Source organism: Sinocyclocheilus grahami, unplaced genomic scaffold, assembly GCF_001515645.1.
Source record: "Sinocyclocheilus grahami isolate Dianchi unplaced genomic scaffold, SAMN03320097.WGS_v1.1 scaffold95.1, whole genome shotgun sequence".
Taxonomy (NCBI): Eukaryota; Metazoa; Chordata; class Actinopteri; order Cypriniformes; family Cyprinidae; genus Sinocyclocheilus; species Sinocyclocheilus grahami.
In genome coordinates, this window is record NW_015505274.1 from 2,439,010 (window position 1) to 2,458,099 (window position 19,090).

Genomic DNA, 19,090 nt, shown 5'->3' on the forward strand with positions numbered 1-19,090 from the left:
ATAGAATGAGCATGAGTGCAGCGAACGTACACGCCCACTGCTAGCGGTTCTCGTTCTCGAGTCAAGAACCGGTTGCATCGGTTTTCGGATCACTGGTACACTCAACCGAGAACCGGTTTCTTTCGGACACGTCCGATTTGAGAACCGTTGAGCTGATGATGCGTTTCTCGTTCTCGAGTCAAGAACCGGTCGCATCGGTTTTCGGATCACCAGTACACTCAACCGAGAACCGTTTCTTTCGGACACGTCTGATTTGAGAACCGATGAGCTGATGATACTGCGCATGCTTGTTCTTTTTCAAGAGGACGAAAGCATGTTATTCAAGTATTTTATTAAACATCAGAAAGTGTGATATAAATATATAATATTTATATATATATATTTTTTTAAGATGAATGTATCTAATCTGTGTACTTTATTCAGTTGAGGATTCTGTTAGGTAATAGGCCCGAGCAGATAAACGAGTAGCACATATTCGTTCTGCTTTCGGTTCGTTTGTCCAATGTAGCTCTTGTAAATCATGATGAGAACGCAAGGCTGTTCATTCCATTTTTGGAACCTTTCTTTGACTGAATGCGCATTGCGATGAAGTCACGGGACACGTCTAAACCCAAAATCTGCAGCAATTATGAAAATTTGCGAGCTCTTGCGAAAATTGCGGAGTTTGCGAAAAATTCAGCGATCGCTGAATCGCAAAATCCTGGAGGGACTGTTTAAAGCGGCAGTCTGTAACTTTTTTTGGTTAAAAATGTTCCTAAATCAATATTCAAGCAAGTACATAACCAGCCAGTGTTCAAAACTATTGCCTTACTTTAGCCCGATTCACAACGGTTAGCTTATAATAATGTTTTCTAATTTGAGTGGTACGCGTAGGTTTTCGCGGGAAATTTGAGCATGCTGCTGCGTCATTACATCAGGTCTGTAAACATAAAGAAGTTGTCCCAGCTACTAGGCTTTATTGCATGTGAGGATCCTGCAGGTGGCAGATCATTTGTAGCCTTTTCTCAAAGCAGCAAGAATAATTAAATGTATCAATTTGATGGCGGATTGTAATCCAGAAAGGATTATGTGTTTATGAAACACATGTGAATGAAATTAAATGATATTCCAGTTTTAAATGTGCTTCTGATTACAGATAACCTGGGATTACACAATATTTGTATTTTAAAAACAACCAGTTCGAAGGGAGCATAATTTGCTTTTTGGGTAAAATAATTTCTTAATATGAAATTCGAATGGTATGACAATTAGAGATTGGACTGTCCAGAAATTGAAATCTACACACTAATACACACTATACTCATAGTCACGCAATGCTGATGTTGTTTACATTAATAATTTGAGAATAAAGTATAACAGTAATAATAATGTGCATGGTTTGATGTGATATGAGCTAACCGATCTTTAGATTAAATCACCGTTGGTAGCATGATTTATTGTAATGCTTTTTTCCTCGGTTGGTCAGAACAAATGTGGTAGACTTGTTATTTACTTGTTCAGATGATAATATATGGTGAAAATTCTTAATATTCCAAGATGTAGGCTAGAATCTGTGATTGCGAAGTACAGTAAATATCCACACCGGTGCACGACAGACTGCCACACATACTCCTCAAAACATTAGATTAATCCGCGTTGGAGCCGTGCCGGAGCACAACCCACGCAAGTAAGATAATTCCGCACACAGCTGCAATTGCAGGTTTTCAAACAGAGATGGCGACAAAGAGGCAAAACTTGGACTGCAGCTTTAATGAAGATAAGAAGTTCCATAAATGCACAGTAAACACAGTAAAATTGCAAACGCATAAATAATGTTAAAAGATTCATGTTAAAAATACAAATATGAAATGTTGGAAAAATGCAATGGCACGTTTAAATATGAAACCAAGCCACCAGTAAGTGGCGGCAAGTCACGGTCTTAATGAGTGAGTCATTGATTCAACCGATTTGTTCAAACAGCTGATTCATTCAATGAGTGAAGCAAGTGACTGTCTTTATGAATGGCTCACTGAATCATTGACTCACCCGATTTGTTCAAAAATGCTAAATCATTCAGTAACGAAACACTGTTGTTTGTTGCTCGGAGATGCGCAATTGTTCTGCTGTGGCTTTGCTTAGAACTATTTTCGTTAGCGAAATGGAGCAAAAACGGTCAATAATGTGTATAAAATGGAAGTCAGTTAATATTAACTACTTGTTTATTGAACTACTGTTGTATAAAACCAATGTCACATTTGCAATCGTGCTGATAGACAGGAAAACATCACTCTTGGTTGTGTGATGTTGCTTACCTATATCATATATTATATAGAACATTTATCTTTTTTTTCTACCGCAGTATGTTTGTTCATGTTTGTTTCTTTGTGTGTGCTGTTGCGCTTATTAGTTTCATTTCTCCGTGTGAGCCTTAATTGTCAATACATTATCCGTTAAATCAGTCACCATTTACTCTGAAAGTAATAAAATCAGAATGATTCTCGCCAAAGTTTCAGTGCTGCCCTAGTTATTGTTTGTTATTGACGCTTTAATCATGTTACTTGTCCGGTCGGGCAAGTAAAATTCTCTTTCACTTGCACCTTCACAAAATCCACATGTCCCGGACCAAGCAGACAAGCATTAATGTCGAGCCCTGATTAAGAAACAAAACACCACAACATTGCGTTGTTTGGAGACGTGTAATGTTTAATTCTGCTTTGACTTCATTTGGAACTCTATTTGTAAGTAACTAATATTGGGTCTTAGTTACTTAACCTCCTGGGGTCGACGGTGGCACCGGCGGCACCACTTGCAGATTTGAATGATAACAGCAAATGAACTTAAAATGCTCCTTCATATGTGATCATATATATAAGAGTAATACAGCATTTAAATCTGTAAAGGGTCTACTTTTATTTGTGTACACTCACAATATCAACAAAACATTGTGCTTTTGCAAAATAAAGAAAATAAACAGGGTGTGCTTTTAGCCGTCTCATTCTCTGCGCATATCTGTTTGAAACGCTTCACTGAAATAAACTGAAACTCAGCGAATATTCAGAACAACAGCATTCTTGCTCATGTGATATTGCTTAAGTAGAGGATAGATGCATGATAAAGAAGGGGAATTGTACATCCAGCTGATTGTTATCACAGAATAAACCCTGACAGCGTGATCAGGACCCTGACGCAAAGTTATAATGCATACTAGCTGGATGTACATTATCCCACTTATTACATGGCTACCTGGCACACAAGTAAAAACTGTACACAAAATATTGATGTGTTCCTAGCAAGAGGCTTTAAGCCAAGACAAATGAACCTTGGAATGTTGAGACTAGCCAAACAGAATCAAATGTTTCAGAGAGCTGTGTAATTTAACACTAAAATAAAACATTCTATCAGTTCAAAGTTGATTCAATCAGCTACCGAAAATGTCTAGGTTTATATGACCCCTGTCTTTCAAGCAAGACACTCTGATAAAAGATACGTTATGAGATCAACCCCCACTTAATACCTGCTCATCCTGTCAATCCATGGAGCACTTTGACACAGTAATCATACCTTAAAACCTACATCCACTGCCCTAAAATGAAGAAGACATGCCTACAATGAAGTGTGTCGAATTGCTTTCCTCAACATTTTCCTTCTTCTTCTAGGCCATATAAAGCAGTAGTTTGTGCTGATCCTAACAGAGCTGCGCACCTTAAGGCACTGTACTGATGAAAGATTTCCTGCTAAGCTATAGCTTTAGTTTATGGTCCAGGTATACTAACACACGTGTGGGACTGTGTCCTTCATACATTCATGGTTGTATACTTCCAGTGAAACAAAAATGTATTCCCTCGAGTAGGGGTCGACCGATTATCGTGCCGATATTAAGCATTTTTATGATTATCGGTATCGGTAATTTTCAAAACCGATTCACCGATAAAATAACTTAATTTTGAAATGCGCTATTTGGCTCTGATGCAGCCTGTCAGAACTCACCACTCTGTGGCCTAAAGCAATCTCCACCCATCGCCCATCTGATTTGTTGGGAGTCACGAGTCCGACCAATCAATGCGGAATTCACTCTCACCCCGAAAGCGCTTGCTAACTGGAGCTGCTTCAGTGATCAGTTGTCTCTCAAAGGTAAGGCAGCAGCAGACGTTGCTTAATTTGCAATAAATCACAATCCACTAACGTTACACTGAAGTTGCAAAACACCTCAATATTATCTATGATTTCCGCAGAAAATGTGGACGGAATCGCGGAATTCAGTCATATAAATGTAATTTACTGTTTGGATGAATTAATCAAAAGTAGGTCAGTACACTTAAATAGAGTAGCGATATGGACTAGTATCTGTAAATATTAAGCAACAAAAATACTATTTAAATATGAATCCTGCATGTTCTGCGTGTCTCTGTGTATGTAAATGGCACAGACGCGCGGTTTTGTTTTCTACACATACAAAGTGTGCGACGCTCGCGGTGATTTCAGCTTCTGTCGTCTCACTACATGAGGACATAAACACATGAACAACATCTCCAGAACTCCTCTGACTCCCTCTGAGAGTCACTTCATGATCATTTGACAGTTTCATTTGAGTAAAACTATCGCAGTGTTTCCCATAGACTTGTGGAGGGTCGCCGTGATTTTGCCAAGTAAGACATGTTCCTGGATCAACATCTTTTGTTGAACCCAATCCCTACCCCTAAACCTAACCTTACCCATAATTTATTCTTAAAATCAAAGGGAAATGATAGCTGATTAACAGGGGTGTAGAAGCACCTAATCCTGATTGTAAGCCTAAAACTTACATTTCCTGAAAAGTTATCTCTCAATTCTGATTGGTTGATTGGAATGATGTTCCAGGATCAACAAGGATGTTGATCCAGGAACATGTGGTACTTGGTCAAATCACGCTCACCCTTGTGGAGGCATATATATGCAAACTCATTCTCTGCCAGCAGGAGGCGATGTTGGAGTGGTAGAGATCAAGGTTTCCCCGGTAACGCTGTACACAAAGCAGCGCTCCACTTACAAACGCTGCTTTATCAGATATTACATGCAAGATGAAATGAAAATGACATCCAAAATTTTCTGAAGACAGTTGGGTTCCTTCAGAAAAACATTGATATAAAAACACCTGTTTCAATTTTGTTTCAATTTTGAAACGTGCAGTGCTCATGTTTATTCAATGAAGTCAAAGCCTTTTGGAAAATCTATTTGTGGTGGTCAGATTTGATATTGTGGCGGGCGCCACAAATAAATCAATGTATGGGAAACACTTACATAGGCTACAGAAACTTAAAAGTTCCTCATGGCAACCCGTCATAACAAAGTTCGGGTTAGCTGAAAGAAATGATCAGAAATACAGTGGGTACGGAAAGTATTCAGACCCCCTTACATTTTTCCCTCTTTGTTATAGGTGCAGTATGATATGCATAATACTACTACTACAATTATTTCAACTTTTGTTTAAAAGAATAATCAGACAATATGCTATTTCTTCCATGTTTTAATTTTAATAGTAAACCCTTTGCCAAAAAATAAAGAGTTTAACTCTTATTAGATTAAAAGAGTAATTAAACTGGTTTATGCCTTCATTTGCACTGTACTGTAAATTAAAACTAACTGAAATTTCTAGTGTCACATAGGCCAAGACATTTCAATAGGCTATAGAACTAAGTGTGCCTGTAAAAGGCTATTAGTGTTATAGTTTCATGAAAATAGTTGCAGTCTTCTTAACAACTTAAGTTGTTAAGTAGCTACAATATAGCTATAAAGAGAATTAAATTATTTACACATTTAATACATTTTTAAGTTAATCCATTGATGTTCATTAGATGATGAATTGAATAGTCACCTCTACTATTGTAGGTTACGTTTTAGTCATCAGAAAATAATTAAAGAGTTATTATGAGAGGTTATGCTATTACACATACATTTCTAACATGTAAATTATTGAAGCCAAATACTTACATTTCCCCAAGCTGTTTAGCTGTAGTACAGTATTCATAAGCTTAATCGTGAAGCATACAGTGGCCCCACTTTTAACTATCTTTTTATATTACCCTTATTGCAGATGGATGCACAGAGGAAGACGAGAGTAAAAAGTGCAGTGTGGGAGTACTACACTCAACCAACACCAGGAAAGGCAGTTTTTGTCAGAGCCCTTGTTATTCTTAATTTTGACATTAATTTTAATTTTTACACCAGACATATATATCGGTTCAAAATATCGGTTATCAGTCTAATGGATCTGTAATAATCGGTATCGGTCCTGAAAAACACATATCGGTCGACCCCTACCCTCGAGGATGTGGCAGGTTTTGAATTGAGTGATACAAGCTGCAATTGTTGAATAGTTGTTTCAGTTGTTTTATTCCGGCAGCAAGCAGCCTATAGCTTTATCACATTGTATTGTTTGCTGGTGATTGTAAGCCTGTCAAGTGCGTCTCAGATGGTTGATGGATGTGAGGATGTTGCTCCAATGATAATCGATTTCTAATTAATGTTGATTCTAATGAGAGTCACTTTGGACGTCCTAATCAATTTGATATCTGAATCTCTTTACGTAGCTTTCAAACTTCCCTCAATTTCTCCATCATTCACAGACAACCACACTGATGATTAGCACAACTGAGCTCCTTCCGTCATCAGACTGATTCATTTCCAGAGATTAACTGTAAAAGACTTTAACTCACAGGAAGCTGTTTCTCCAAACAGTTGCTGAAGTTCTTAGTCTGGTTGGGTTTGAGTTTCTTCAAGGGGATTCGGGTTTCACCAATGAATTCATTGTGGCGGAATTTGTCCTCGTCACACACTGAAATCCTAGATGAAAACAAAAGATTGACAGTATGAGTCCTGGGTCGTAGACTTGACATGTAAAGAAATCATGCAGCTAGTGAGAAGATTCATTTTTAGAAGACTTTCATCACCATGTTAATCTGATGTACCATTTCAAAGCTTTCAAATTGCATTTTTATACTTATCTAGAACTGCTCTGACCCCGTCTGAACCTCGGAATAAAATCTGTAATCCGTTCAGTCAAAGAAATATATGGAGGAGAACATATCCACATACCCAGTCAAGTGTTGAAGGCAGGCATTACAAACTGATTCCCCACCACCTGTGCTTCATAACGTTTTTGAAAAGCACTTATTCTCAGTCAAATACATAGTGTGACCGCAACCAATTTTTCACTATATCCCATATATTTAGAATCCATAGCAGAAGCTCCATGGGAGGATCTTTTTACTATAGATGTTCATTTGCATTGAGCTTGCTCACTGTGAAATTAGTTTTCTGTGCTATTTGCAATATCGGCAAGAACCACTTGATATGTGGGGGTAGGAACAAAGGCACGGTTTCTTTTAGTTTTGCACAGGTCAATAACAACATTTGACTGGATACAGATGAGTAATTCACACAGAAAAAAAATCAACTTCCTGCTGATATCTCTCATTTACAGAAAGAACAGATGGCCAGAATAAAAAAAAAATCCATGTGTTTAAGATGGTGATGAATTGGTCAAAAGCAGAAAGAGACCATTATTTCACAAAAATAATTTTTCTGTTTAACACAAACTGCGATATTTTGCTAAATATCCAAGTTGCTCTTTTCCATACAACAAAAGTGAATGATTTAGAATGTCAAGCTCCAAATAGGACATCAAAAACACCCTAAACTGTTCTGTTCTTTGAAGTCTTCTGAATATATATGATATATGAGAGGGACAGACCAAAACTAAATCACTGATTCTAGTAATTCACTGAAAATACTGTCTTCTGCTAAGGCTCTTAAATCTCATTCAAGCTTTGCACATTCAAACCTGGCATGTCATGATAAGCATGAGAACCAATAGAGTTTATGCACGGTTTATTTTCCTATGGCTATGTGCCATTCAATAAGTTCTCCTAAATATATATGATTCGAAGGAAGGCCTTCATGTTTAGTCTGTTAATCACATTTTTTTTTTTTTTTTTGGGAGGGTGAACTATCCATTAAAATGTTTAACAAATGAAAATCAGACCCCAGTGTTTGTAGAATATGCGTCTTGGTGACTGAAATTGAGACCAGGGTTTTGGAAGACTTGGCCTGGGTATACTTCAATTTCCACACACCGTCTCGTGCACAGCTGCGTCCGCACAGCTTTCAATGTATACTCAACCACAGATGAGCACAGATGGACGAACTCAACACATGCGCAGTACCACCTACTTGACTCGTTCTGTCTCAACATTCACCTCGCACATGCGCTGTTGTAAGCAGCCCAATTTTTTTGACAGCACGGACTGTCCGCACACAACAGCGCAGGCGCAAGGTGCATGTTGAGACAGAACGTGGATGTCAGCAGACAATTCTGATGAAAGTAAAAGCGAAAGTGATGTGACGTGTGGCCAAGTATGGTGTCCCATACTCAGAATTTGTGCTTTGCATTTATCCCACCCAAGTGCACACGCACAGCAGTGAGTAGTGAACACGAACACACACACACACACACACACACACACACACCCCCGGAGCAGTGGGCAGACATTTTTGCTGCGGTGCCCGGTGAGCAGTTGGGGGTTCGGTGCCTTGCTCAAGGGCACCTCAGTCATGGTGTGGAGGGTGGAAGAGAGAGTGCTGTACATTCACTTTCCCCATCTACAATTTCTGCCGGTACCGAGACACGACCTTTGGGTTACAAGACTTGAACACGCAACCTTTGGGTTACCATTAGGCCAGGACTGCCTGACTGACGAAAACTGCGTCACGAGGACAGACGCGGACGGCCGAAGTATACTTTGGGGTCAGCAAAATAGCAGATTCTATCCAGTGCATCGTGTCTCTCATGCCAGCAGTGCTGATCCAGACAGTAAAATTCAGACATATTTTCACTCTAGACACGTGTACTAGTCTCAGCTTCAAGGACTGCCATAATCCTCATTCTTTAAACCTCATAACATGACTGATTCCTTCAACTCCCTCTCCAACAGAAATCATAAAACTCCACTTAAAACTGTGTTAGAAATATACATATATACATACAAGCACAATGCGGCACTTTAGGTGTATAGTCACTATTACAGCATAGTCTGTGATGGTTTATGATCTAAAAACATTTTCATACATGATTCATTTGTAGAAAATTGCCCCATCAGGACTTCCAACAATAAAACAAGTCAGACTAATGTAGAAAAGGTGATTCTAGGATTTCATTCTGAGCGGTGGTGTATTTGGTTGCATTTTATTTTATTATACAGATGAGAAAAGAGGAGCATGCATCTGAGAGCTGTGCTCTGAGCTGAACATTGCCACCCAATGCCATCTGTAACCAGCATTCACCACTGGGAAGTGGGATTAAATAAATTACCTAAATGAACCAAACTTTAAAAGTTCTTAACGACTAGTAAGGGAAGGACTCAAACTCAAATAACCTTGTAATCTTAAATCAGGGGCCGTATTCACAAAACATTTTATCTTACCACTAAGAGTTTTTCTAAACAGCAGTAAAAGTTCTTAGGTAAGAGTTTCCTCTTAAAGCTGGAATACACTACACAATTTTTGCCCTGATTTTCCGCCAATTTACAATCTGGAGAAGTTGATGCTAGATGCCGAAAGTCAGAGCCAGTATGCAGATTAGAGATGACAGATTTCATACAAAATCGTGTAGTATATAATGGTCACAGACTCCGATTTTTTAGCTTCAGATGATAATTCCATCCAGTCAGAGGATATGAAACATGTTTGATATTTCAGCCAATTTTAGAAAACTGTTTTCTTTTGTCATGCATCTCCTAGCAACAAGGCACACATTTCTGTGTGAGATTTCTTGATGTGATCGGAACAACTTGAAAGTCTGGTAGTGTGTGATCCTCAGTCGTTTAGTGCATGATGGCCAGTTTTCTTCTGTGACTAATTATAAGTCGGTGAGTGTATGATGCCTAGTGTAGTAATGTCAACAAGAATGAGGTAGAATAAGGTATTATATGTTTCCACATTCAAATAAAGATTTAAAAATGTAGGCTACTAATTAAACCAGTACATGCTCAGCTAATTATCAGCCTCTTACCTGTCTGCATCTCGTAAACAATTAGCAGATATGCATATAAGCAGCCCTTTAAATTAACAGACTAGAATTAAATCATGGCTGATAGGTAAGACGCTGTGCAAGCGTAAAAAACAAACTGGGCACGAGAACAGCTGATATTTCTTGTGCATGAAAAGAAGAACATAATTGAATTAAAGGGAAATTATCATGACATGTTTTTAAAACGTTTATGTTCAGAGCGGATTGCCTCTTGACTAGCACTTTTTAAAGATTTAGGAGCTGGTTTTAGCGCTAAAACACTTTGTGAAATATTCTTAGTGCAAACATTTAAGAGTCCTAAATTTAGGACTGACGTCCGTTATTTTTATGAGTTTCTCCTAAATTGGCAATTTAGGAACTACTCTTAGCCTTAAGATGTTTTGTGAATGTGGCCCCAGATTTTTAGGGGACTGAGATAAAACACAGTAGGGCCAAAGCCTCTCTTAATAAGGTCTAGCAATGTCTACGATTGAGTTTCAAAGCCTTGTCGATAAGGTAAGGAAGAACACACAGAATCTCCAGTCCACATTATTTCTATTTCTTACCTTTCCACTGCATTAACACTGAATTCCTGAATGCTTGTTCTATTCCCATCTGGAAGTTAGTTGTGCATTTGTAACATACCATTACTATTCATTGCTAACTTGTTCAGCCTGGCTCAGTAGTTCAGCTCTCCAATGACTTCAGACATGTTCCAGGTAAACAGGCAATCACACTTTCTTTCCCTGGCAGATGGATAAAGGTCTTGAATGAGACATGGGGCAGCTAGAGCACCACTCAGGCATGTCCAAAAGATCAGGTTAATAAAGGCATTTTCCCCTGCTATGTTATATGTGGATAGAATTGTTTCTCTAGACAGCCACGTGTGCTGGATTGCTCTTCATGCTGTTTCCAGAACAGTGCTTTTTCTGTTTTGTTTTGATTATGGTTGATTACTGTAGTGTGCGTCTGTTTAATGCTAACTGTCCTCTTGGATAAATGTGCAGGGAGTTCTGGGATATTTGTACAATACTATTCTCACAGGCAGTCACAGTACATTGTGTTTTTATTTGATCCCCTGCTGATTTTGTAAGTTTGCCCACTTACAAAGAAATGAAGAGTCTGTCATTTTTATGCTAGTTTTTTTTCTTACGTATAGAGACAGAATACCAACCAAAAAGTCCAGAAAAAACACATTATATAAAGGTTAGAAATTGATTTGCATTTCAGTGAGTGAAAGAAAGTATTTGATCCCCAAGCAAAACATGACTTGGTACTTGGTGCAGAAACCCTTGTTGGCAAGCACAGATGTAAGACGTTTTTTGTAGTTGGTCACCAAGTTTGCACACATCTCAGGAGGGATTTTGATCCACTTCTCTTTACAGATCCTCTCTAAATCCTTAAGGTGTCTTGGCTGTCTTTTGGCAACTCGAAGTTTCAGCTCCCTCCACAGATTTTCTATAGGATTGAGGTCTGGAGACTGGCTAGGCCACTCCATGACTTTAATGTGCTTCTTCTTGAGCCACTCCTTTGTTGCCTTGGTGGTATGTTTTGGGTCATTGTCCTGCTGGAAGACCCATCCATGACCCATCTTCAGTGTTCTGGCTGAGGGAAGGAGGTTCTCGTCCAAGATTTTAGAGTACATGGGCCCCGTCCATTTGCCCCTCAATGCAGTGAAGTCGTCCTGTACCCTTAGCAGAAAAATAGCCCCAAAACATAATGTTTCCACCTCCGTGCTTGACTGTAGAGATGGTGTTCTTGGGGTCATAGTCAGCATTTCTCTCCCTCCAAACACGGCGAGTCGAGTTAATGCCAAAGAGCTCAATTTTGGTCTCATGGGAGAAAGTGCTGACCACAGCACTTTCTCCCAAGCCTTCTCTGAATCATTTAGATGTTCTTTGGCACACTTTAAATGGGCCTGTACTAGTGCCTTCTTGAGCAGGGGGACCTCGTGGGCGCTGCAGGATTTCAGTCTATTGCGGCATAGTGTGTTACCAATGGTTTGCTTGGTGACTGTGGTCTCAACTGCCTTAAGATCATTAACAAGCTCCTCCTGTATAGTTCGGGGCTGATCCCTCACCTTTCTCATGATCATCGCAAGGCGAGATCTTGCACAGAGCTCCAGACCGAGACCGACTGTTGGATGTTTTGTATTTCTTCCATTTCCAAATAATCGCATCAACAGTTGTGTCCTTCTCACCAAGCTTCTTGCTGATGGTCTTGTAGCCCATTCAAGCCTTGTGCAGATCTACAATCTTGTCTCTGACGTCCTTTGACAGCTCTTTGGTCTTGCCTATGGTCGTGGGAGAGGTTGGAATGGAAGACACAGATTGTGTGGACAGGTGTCTTATACACCTAACGAGCTGACATTAGGAGTAACTTAAAGTGGCAGGACTAACCTGTGTTCCACATGGGCACATAACCAATCTGTGGGAGCCAGAATTCTTGCTGGATGGTGGGGGATCAAATACTTATTTCACTCACTGAATGCAAATAAAATTTTAACCTTTATATAATGTGTTTTTTCTGGATTTTTTGGTTGATATTCTGTCTCTATCTGTTAAAATAAACCTACCACAAAAATGACAGACCCTTAATTTCTTTGTAAGTGGGCAAACTTACAAAATCAGCAGGGGATCAAATAAATATTTTCCCCACTGTATTATATTAGTTCTTGTTTTCATTCATGAAATAATTACATCATGCCAGCGAGTTAAATATATTAAATTTCCACAGAAAATATTAGCGGGAAGTAAAATTTTCATAATATCCGAACAATGTGATAGAAACTTAGATCAGGCATATTTTGAGCTAAAGGAATGCTGAGAGGAAAATGAATAAACTATACACATTTGTCTGAGAGACAGACTCGTTGGAAGAGGACGGGGTTCCTGCTGTTAAAAAAAGCTATTCTAATGGATTTTTACTGTAGTCCTCTTTGTTTTAATATGCAGAGATAAATCCTGTTGAGTCATAAAATAAGAAAAATAATAGGTGAAGCACATCTAGCTGCATATAATTGTCTGTAAACGGAAAATGTGTTTGCAAATAGTATTTTTGTATTCTTTAATCGCAAGTGTAAATTAAAAGGCTTTCTTGGGTATAAAGGCATGAGAGGTGAGCCACTTGTGTGGGTAATTTGGCTTTGAATAGAGCTGTCATTGTCTGAGATGATGTTGGCAATGGAGGTATGCCTTTTCAGATAAAGCACATGCTTTTCATAGCCACGGGAGGAGTTCGGCCCGCCATTAAAACACCACTTTGATGTTCATCGGTGGCACATGAAGATCGCCGGCAAATGAGGTTTGGTGAATAATGGGAAAGACCGAATGCTGGAGTGAGATAACACCTCAGAGCTCCAATGTGTCAAAGTGTGAAAGACTGAAGCCTGACTTCATGTACATGTCTGACTTACACTCTGTAGGAGTGCTGTGGGTCTCTTTGTGAAGTTGTCCATAAAGTTTCCATGCAGATGAGATGATTTGAAGATTGTGAATAATAATAAATTAGGTTAAAGCTCTATGAGATGCTACGAGATGCTACATACAAAGGCTCCTGACTGGCTCCTATATATTAACTTGAGGGTTCATGCTTTTTGATGCCAAGGATCTCTAACTAAAATTGTTGCTTTGTGAGGAATCACTTTTTAAATGGTAAAGGCAGCTGTATATTTTCATATAAAGACTTGTTTGTCATTTATACTGTGTGAAATATGAAGTCTGATATTATAAAAAAGTTATATAATATAAATAATGTTTTATAAAATTGGATTTTATATTAGCAAATTATTAAAATATTATCTGTAAAGTATTTAATTTCCATTAAGTTAATTTGTATTGAATAATATAGTATTAAATAGTATTTAGTATTATTATTATTTTTTTTATAAAAATAATTTGTTATATATTAATTATTGATTAAAACAAGGGCTGTCTTTAGAAAGTAGAATTAAACCATCACATTTTGCAGATGTGTTTAAAATGATTGTGTTAAACAGATTATATGTCCATATTCTTCTACGTTGATACACATTTACTTTGACAGTCTTAAAATACATTTTGTAAATAATTTTTTACTTGCTCTCATATTTCCACAGATGCTCTAGCACCCCCAGTTTGAAAACCTCTGCCCAACACACCTGCATTATATTAATAATTATTTTAAAGTATATTGATACATTGTGAAGATATTTAAGGGTTTTCCCAATGGTTCCTTTTAGACTTTCAGCACAACAGCACTTCAAACCCTGGTTATCTTCACGTGACTTGTCGTGCATTCATATTCGCCACGTTTACTTTTTGACAAACCTATACACTGTAAAAAAAATTATCTTTCAAAGTTGAAGATAAAACACATTATTGAAATACATTTGACAAGAAAATACTTTTTCAGTCTTTCTAATTCAACATTTCACATTTAATTAAATGTGTCACTTGCCATTTTGTAAATATTTGTAAAAGGTAGTAGCAATTATTGAATGAAAATGATTTCAGGTAAATGCTACACAACAAACAAACCAGACAGGAGAGTAGATTAACGTCGGTTGACAAACTTGAAAAATGGTGTGTACTGACATCTTTCCACGGTTTAAATAAAATATCTTCTGATGTTCATTCATGTTTATTTTGTGCTTTAAGTAAATATGAAAAAATTATCAGTTCACGTGCCGCTGAAACTGATCTGTCACGACACATTAAAGAGCCACAAAACGGTATTTAACGTTTGAATTTCTTAAAGAAATTACAAAATTTTAAAGCTAAGCTTCATACCAAAATATGGGGGGGGGGACTTTGCTAAGGGTCAATTGAAAGAGAAGATGTCACTTCCCGTTAGTGAGAGTGTCTCTGTCTCTTTATGTCCAGCCTTTTCATTTGTACCCTCCTTTCAGAGAGATCAAGAGCAAACAAGTCATACATAAGACAACAATTGTATCACTGGGATATGGGCACAGACTGTCAGCACTTTACTAGACAGGCTGCTGCATGAGGAAATAATAAAAATGTAGTTTTTACAAATGCTAGAGGTGAGACACTGCATATGCCAGTATTTAGAGTTTATTTACGTGAAGGACGAGAGCGATCCCAAAAGGAAAGGCCTATGAGAGAGACTTTTGGTTTCCATGGAAACTGGCAAGACAGCCCTAAAGAAAAACAATGGTGAATCATCAGGTGGGTCCTTCCTGATCCAGATGTCTACAGACGAGAGCACACACACACACACACACACACACTTCTGTACTTCACCTCAAAACAGTAAACATCAATGATGGATTTCAGTCAACTTGTTAGTATGTCCAGATCATTTCATCATACAGCCTCATCCCAAGGGAGCTCATCTTATAAAAAAAACAAAACAAACAAAAAACCCCCTGAAACCCTCATCCCAGGTCTCAGGTCAACCCTTCCAAACTCTTAAATCACCCAGCCTCATCCCAGTGTCACCTCACTCTAGCTGTGTTGAATAAAGCCGTTACTGCAGCGTTTAAGCACACAAATGTGACCTTTCAAGCACGGACTCTCTGCCTCATTAATTCACACGGAGTCCAGACAAATCTGGGAGCCTCCAAACCCAGGGCTGCAATCTCAGTGGGAAAAGTCTGTGACTCCCACAATAACTGCCTGCTCTCGCTGCTCTGACCTGTCTAGACGTCTCCACCTTGAACCTGGAGTTGGTGTCAAGATTTTTAGTGTCTTGCAACATCAAAGTTTGCTCATGAAAAAGAGAGTGTAGGTCACATTGTTCCGTCTCATCTCTATAAGGAGTTCACTGGCAATTTTTTTTTTTACATTTTCCTAACTTTCGTAACTTACAAACTACAATTTATCCACCCTAATTTGGTATAAATCTACAGTATTTAAGTGTCATTAGTATAGTATAGTTCCATTAAAATAAATACTTTGAGACAAATGCCAACAGTATGTCGGGGGCAAATGAAAAAATACTACTAGTCCACAATATAATTAATTTATTTAAAATAATGAATCAACTGTATCTGAAAAGACACAGTTCAGAGTAATCAACTGCTTTAATACTGAATATCACTAAATAGTTTTTGCATTTATATGGTACTAATTACTTTATCTATCAGGGATAAAAAAGTGTTTAAAGCAAAAGTCTAAGCAAAACCTAGAATATAATTATCTGAAAATGTATTAAATCCTGTTTACTAATTTATACTGTTGAAGAATCAAAAATAGTTTCCCAAAACAGCCAATGTTTCAATTCAGTCACACAAATTTTTATATCATAATTTTTAGTTCAGTCGCCCTTGAACTTGCTAAAAATAAATAAAAATTCAAACCTGTAGAGTAGCCACCAGTTACAGTCTAAATATCTGGCATTCAACAAAGATTAAAATCACATTAAATCATCTTGTTTAATTGACAAAATGTAGGGCATTACAGTTGCCCCCACTGCTATCCTTTACTATAATTCATGGTCTTATAAACTGAGACAAAACTGAATATTACAAGGAAAAATAAAAAGTACTTTTATAGTCAGTATATGATGTTCAAATGAAAAAGTATGAGATCCAGTAAACTGGTATTAAGCTATGAATTCTTAATTAGATACAAGCTCATCTGGCCAAAATATTGGGACATTAGTTAACATTTCTCCCCCTTCCAGAGGTGTATATACTAGTGTATCTGAAATAGAGACTGATGGTAGTTAGAAGAGTACTCAGAGTAACAGCTTCCTTTGCAAGCAGTTTTCTAATGGAAAACTAATTCATATTAAGTAAGAGTTAATCAACACCAAATTGAAATCAGATTCCCATTTCATGCTTTGTCAGCCCAAATAAATTGTTAAACACTGACAAAGACCAAAAAGCTCTGTCAGTAATCAATGGCCATTTTCTGTAGTGACTTGTGTTCCTGACAGCATGCGCAGCTGTAGGATATCAGACCGAATCAGACAATCTAAGATTTGGTCAAAACATGGTTGAAACATGAAACTCTTCAACTCTTCAACCCCTTCTTTGCTCGCTTTTTGTTTCACTGCCTTTCTTTTTAGTCAGAGCTTTGAGCTATGCTTTTTAATCATGCTTCTTTAGCTTTTTGAGCATGCTCTGGCTTACACGCCAGCTCCTCCAAAACCATGAGGAGAAATGCCACCTAGTCTCGTCAAACTTTGCTTCTATTTCTTTACTTTAGTTTCTTTTATTTTCCATTGAGAGTTTTGTGTTACAAGTTAAGTTTTGCCTAACGCCGTGTCTCCGAAAGAGTGCCGTCTAAAACTTAAACTTCAAACCACAGCTCCGTGTCGTCAGCCAGCGCCCAACCACTGGCTTCCCAAGACTGAACTTCCAGCCAATCAGCGACCTCGGGAAACCCCTTTCGGCAACCAGACAAGGAAGGGAACCCCGCACGCAACGCAAGTACCTCCAGATCCTAGCTGAACTGGTGCATTTAATATAAAGTTTAACCTCATTGAGGAACTCAATGCGAGGGTTAATTAAGCGATTGATGGTTGTTTAGGTCTTTGCAATTAGACATATTGCTGTAAACTTGGGATTTCACATTTTCATTCTCTTAAACTAATTATTTCCTCACTTTCTCTCTTTCTGCAACTTGTGTGAATGCGTGTGTTTATGTGTTAGATTAGTTTATATGTCTTAGATTTATCCAATAAAGCCTTATTTATATTGAAAAGAGAAGTATCTTGAGTTTTGTGCTTACAAGTTAATGTCTTAAACTGCCGATCTTGTTACTGTGCTAATTAATAGTGTTTTCACTATATTTTGGATATAAATATCCATTGCAGAATTGATGTTATGCGGCCCGTTCAATGAATCGCTGGCCGACTCAGTGATCAGCCGTAAAACAGTAATTCTGTCCAAATTCCCTTTAAAATCTTAAATGATTCCCTTTGAGCTAAATTGACCTGTTTCCCTTACACAGCACTGAGGTGAATGTGTGCAGGACATTAGTTAAATTAGCTATACAATATTGTTATTTTCATTTACTGGTATTTATTCCATTAACCATGAGGAGATAAAATCAAAATGTCCATTTATGTATAAAGCTTGCACTTTTGACCTCATTATCTGACACATTAAACCAATTTCTTATATTTGCAACACTTCACTAGAAAGACAATGCCAAGTGGGTTCTCTACTCAGGCAACATGGTTAATCAGCTTTTAATGGATTTGAGGGATATTGTGTGTGTAACACAGCTGTTATGTAATGATACACACAAGTGAAGACTAATGTTCCTCTATGGTGTAATCTTTACTGCCACTTTTGTCTGTGGTATTATCCTAATGCAGCATTTCTATCACCGCACAGGGTTTCAATGCAAACCAAACAATCAAGCTCTGTAAAAAAACAACCCATTTTGCTACAGTCATGTTTGTGCGGCAGTAAATGTCACTCAAGGGCCAATGACATCTCAGCTGGGGTGAAATCACCAGGCAACACTGTATATGACTTAAAGGGGGTGGCCAAAATAAAGAACATGACATGAAAAACTTTAAAATGTTTGCAAAGGTGAGTCATGATAGGTTGATTACCAGTTGGCACCAATCTAAAGGCCTCTGGCAACTGCCACTTTGAATTATGATGCAAGGCAATAATGAGGGGTATAAAGAGCAGTGGTGGAAAGATTACTGAAAAAATATACTCAAGTAAAAGTACCATTACCTTCCAAAAAATGTAGTGTGAGTAGAGTAAAAGTACTTGTCCAAAAATCTACTTGAGTAAGAGTAAAACAGTAGCCTATTTAAAAGTACTCATGAGTATTGAGTAGTGAGTACTGAGCTGTGGATTCTACCCCCTTATAATAAACACTGTACACCGCAATTTGTATATTTTAAAAACGTTGTACATTATGTAATTCACATTTTCTTGTTTGTCATAAAGAATGAAGAGTATCTATCATCCAGCAGTTTTCATTTTGACTGCCAACAATTTAAAATACATCAAAACAGCATGGAAACAGTATTCAGTTGAAGAAAAGATGAAAATTATTCTCAGTACAATCATCCCTATTTAAATCATAAAGTTTGAAAAAATAGATTTAAAATCATGTGTAAGGCCACTGAGACAGCATGCTGTTGTTGCACATA

At 37.8% G+C, this 19,090-nt stretch overlaps 1 protein-coding gene across 2 annotated transcripts in view; it reads right to left on the reverse strand.

Annotated features, from left to right (window-relative positions):
- LOC107587692 (double C2-like domain-containing protein beta) overlaps window positions 1-19,090 on the reverse strand; it is a 251,064-nt gene that overhangs the window by 15,322 nt on the left and 216,652 nt on the right. For both annotated transcript variants that reach the window (XM_016275571.1, XM_016275570.1), the window contains one exon: window positions 6,672-6,798. In XM_016275571.1, coding sequence (XP_016131057.1) covers window positions 6,672-6,798 — 127 coding nt within the window. The remainder of the gene's footprint in view (window positions 1-6,671; window positions 6,799-19,090) is intronic.